The sequence below is a fragment of the Myotis davidii genome, unplaced genomic scaffold, assembly GCF_000327345.1.
Source record: "Myotis davidii unplaced genomic scaffold, ASM32734v1 scaffold223, whole genome shotgun sequence".
In the NCBI taxonomy this organism is placed as follows: Eukaryota; Metazoa; Chordata; class Mammalia; order Chiroptera; family Vespertilionidae; genus Myotis; species Myotis davidii.
Window position 1 is genome coordinate 1,630,477 of NW_006294609.1, and position 2,801 is coordinate 1,633,277.

Below are 2,801 nucleotides of genomic sequence, written 5' to 3' on the forward strand. Positions count from 1 at the left end.
AAAAAATGGGCAAAAGTCAGGAAAGGTGACGGAAATGATCTTCAGCCTTGAAAAGACGCTTAAGCTGGTTCCCTAACAGAAATGCAAAGTGAAGGAAGGCCTCTCACCTCTCAGACCACAGGGCCCCGCACAGCCTGAGGGGGCAGCTTGCAAATCTGTACACTCTGACCCAGCTATTGCACTGCTGGGGACGTGCCCTTTAGACGACCCTGGCCCTGAATGAGGAAATGCTGTCCTAAGCTATCTATGGCTGCCTTGCTTCTAGTACCAAAAGACTGAAAAAAACCCATGTCCATCGAGGAGGGATGGAAATGAATGGGACTCCAGCAGCCTCTGGGGACGTGCCCTTTAGACGTCCCTGTCCCTGAACGAGGAAATGCTGTCCTAAGCTATCTACGGCTTCTAGTACCAAAAGACTGAAAAAAAAACATGTCCATCAAGGAGGGATGGAAATGAATGGGACTCCAGCAGCCCTGGGAGAGGGTGGGAGCCTTCATGTGCATGTACTGACGTGGAACACCCACCAGGCGCATGAGTAGGTGAAAAAGCCAGAGCAAGCAGCATGTGGGGCTAGAGGCACCCCGAGATGTGCAAACGCTCGCTCTCCCGCCTCAGGAGACAGAACGGACACTTCGGTGAGACATGGTCTGAGCAGGAATAGTCGTCCTTGCTTCCAGGGTGAGTGACCTCAGGGTCTCAGCGTAGCTTCTGCCTAAGGAAGCCCAGCATTACCTCCTCCTGCCCTCATTCCCAGAGCCCAGGTGGGCCCCCCCTTGTCTGCAGGCATGACAAGACCCTGCACATGGACCCCACTTCTGGCTGCCTGCTGGGCACACAGCCCAGCTCTCCCCTGCAGCCCTGGGCTCCGTGTCGCTGTGACACTGGCTGTCCATGTGCCGAGCTTTAGGGGACCCCTGGCCACCGGCGTCAGACAGGGGAGCTCTCCCTGTGGAGGGGTGCCAAGGGTTTCCTGGGAAGACGGCCCAAAGTCCCGTTTACTTCCTCCTCTGTCCCAGCAATGCCTGGCCAGGGCTCCCTGACCATCTGCTTCCCAGGGTGTGGGTGGAGGAGCCCCTTACCTGTCGCTCGGGTTTATGCGGCTCCATCATCTTCACCACCTGTCCCTGCTGCACCAGGACGACCTGGGAGTCCCCCAGCCAGGCGATGTGCAGGGTCTTTCCCGTGATGAGTGCACACACGCCTGTGGTTCCACTTTGCAGCCGCTGTGGGAGGAGAGGGCCGAGCGGGTGAGGGTGGGCCAGGCACCTGCCCCGCAGGCACACGTAGTCCGATGAAGAACTAACTGTTGGAGGCGTGCTCAGAGAGAGGGAAGGGCTGCCGGCGGCACCGTGATCACTTCCATTCTGTGCGCAGAGCGTCTGATGATGGTGCAGCCCCCACCCCAAATCTCCTCACCAGCTGTGTCAACTGGGGCAGGTCAACCGGGCCTCAGCTTCCCCAAGTCTAAATGGACATATCTCTGTATCGACCCCACAGGCTGCGGGAGAACCACTGAAGAGCACACAGGTAAGGCGCAGCGCTGGGTTGAGGGGAGGACGGGTTCTTCCTTCGTTCAGAAACAGATGCCTCATCCCTGTGTGGCTCTAACTCCTGAGGACAGAGCACTCCCAGCGGACACCAGCTCCTGCTGGGACCCTGCCCAGCAGAGCAAGGGCAAGTGTGGCTGCATATGAATCATGAGTTTTGTTTTCTCTATTTTATTTTTCTTAAATATATTTTTATTGATTTCAGAGAGGAAGGGAGAGGGAGAGATCGAAGAATCAATGATGAGAACCACTGATTGGCTGCCTCCTGCACGTCCCACACTGGGGATCAAGCCCACAACCCAGGCATGTGCCCTGACCGGGCATTGAACCCTGACCTTCTGGTTCAGAGGTCAACGCTCAACCCCTGAGCCACGCTGGCTGGGTTGTCTCCTGTATTTTATGATGATTTATACTTCATGATGATTGTGTTTTCTGTATTTTATGATCATTTGTATTGGCCTTGCTAATCCTGGAGAGAATGCCCCACTCCCCACCCCCTGGGCCAGCTAATTCCCAAAGATATCAAACGTCTCCCCCAGGAGACCCTTTCATGCACAAGCCAGTGGGTCAGGAGCCCACGGCTTCAACCACTTGCTCTGCCTCTCACGCTGGGCCAGTGTTTCGCTGGCTCCGAGAGCTGGGGGCTGCCCCTGCGGCCCAGGGCCTCTAGAGGTGATTCCAACTACCCAGTCCTAGGCTTGCTGTGACTTGCTGGCCCTGCCTCTCCCATGCTTCCTGCAGAGGCCACAGTGGAGACCCTGGCCAGGCTCTCCTCTCTCCCTCTGCTTCCTGACCCACGTGGTGCTTCCCCTGTGGCACTGTGTGGCACGGTGCACCCTCGTGGGAATTGTAAGTAACGAACTCCTCTAAGTAATAAATTCTTCTTTCAGGACAATTGTCTGTCATTCCACCATGCTTGAGTAAAACAAAATCCTGGGCCCTAGCCGGTTTGGTTCAGTGCTTAGAGCATTGGCCCACGGACTGAAGGGTCCCAGGTTAGATTCCGATCAAGGGCAAGTACCTCAGTTGAAGGTTCAATCCCTGGTCCCGGTTGCTTGGGGCGTGTGCGGGAAGCAACCAATCAAAGTGTCTCTCTCACATCGATGTTTCTCTCTCCCCCTTCCTTTCACTCTCTCTAAAAAAATTCTTTGGCCCTAACCAGTTTGGCTCAGTGGAGAGAGCGTCAGCCTGCAGACTGAAGGGCCCCAGGTTCGATTCCGGTCAAGGGCATGTACCTTGGTTTCGGGCGCATCG

The 2,801-nt window shown here is 56.0% G+C and overlaps 1 protein-coding gene and 1 long non-coding RNA gene across 6 annotated transcripts in view; one reads left to right on the plus strand and one right to left on the minus strand.

Annotated features, from left to right (window-relative positions):
- Positions 1-2,801, minus strand: part of PPM1F (protein phosphatase, Mg2+/Mn2+ dependent 1F) — a 28,688-nt gene that overhangs the window by 6,581 nt on the left and 19,306 nt on the right. For all 5 annotated transcript variants that reach the window (XM_006768866.2, XM_015567318.1, XM_015567319.1 and 2 more), the window contains one exon: positions 1,080-1,223. In XM_006768866.2, the coding sequence (XP_006768929.2) occupies positions 1,080-1,223 (144 nt within the window). The remainder of the gene's footprint in view (positions 1-1,079; positions 1,224-2,801) is intronic.
- The window catches only part of LOC107183953, a 20,984-nt gene that overhangs the window by 994 nt on the left and 17,189 nt on the right, over positions 1-2,801 (plus strand). The window lies entirely within an intron of this gene.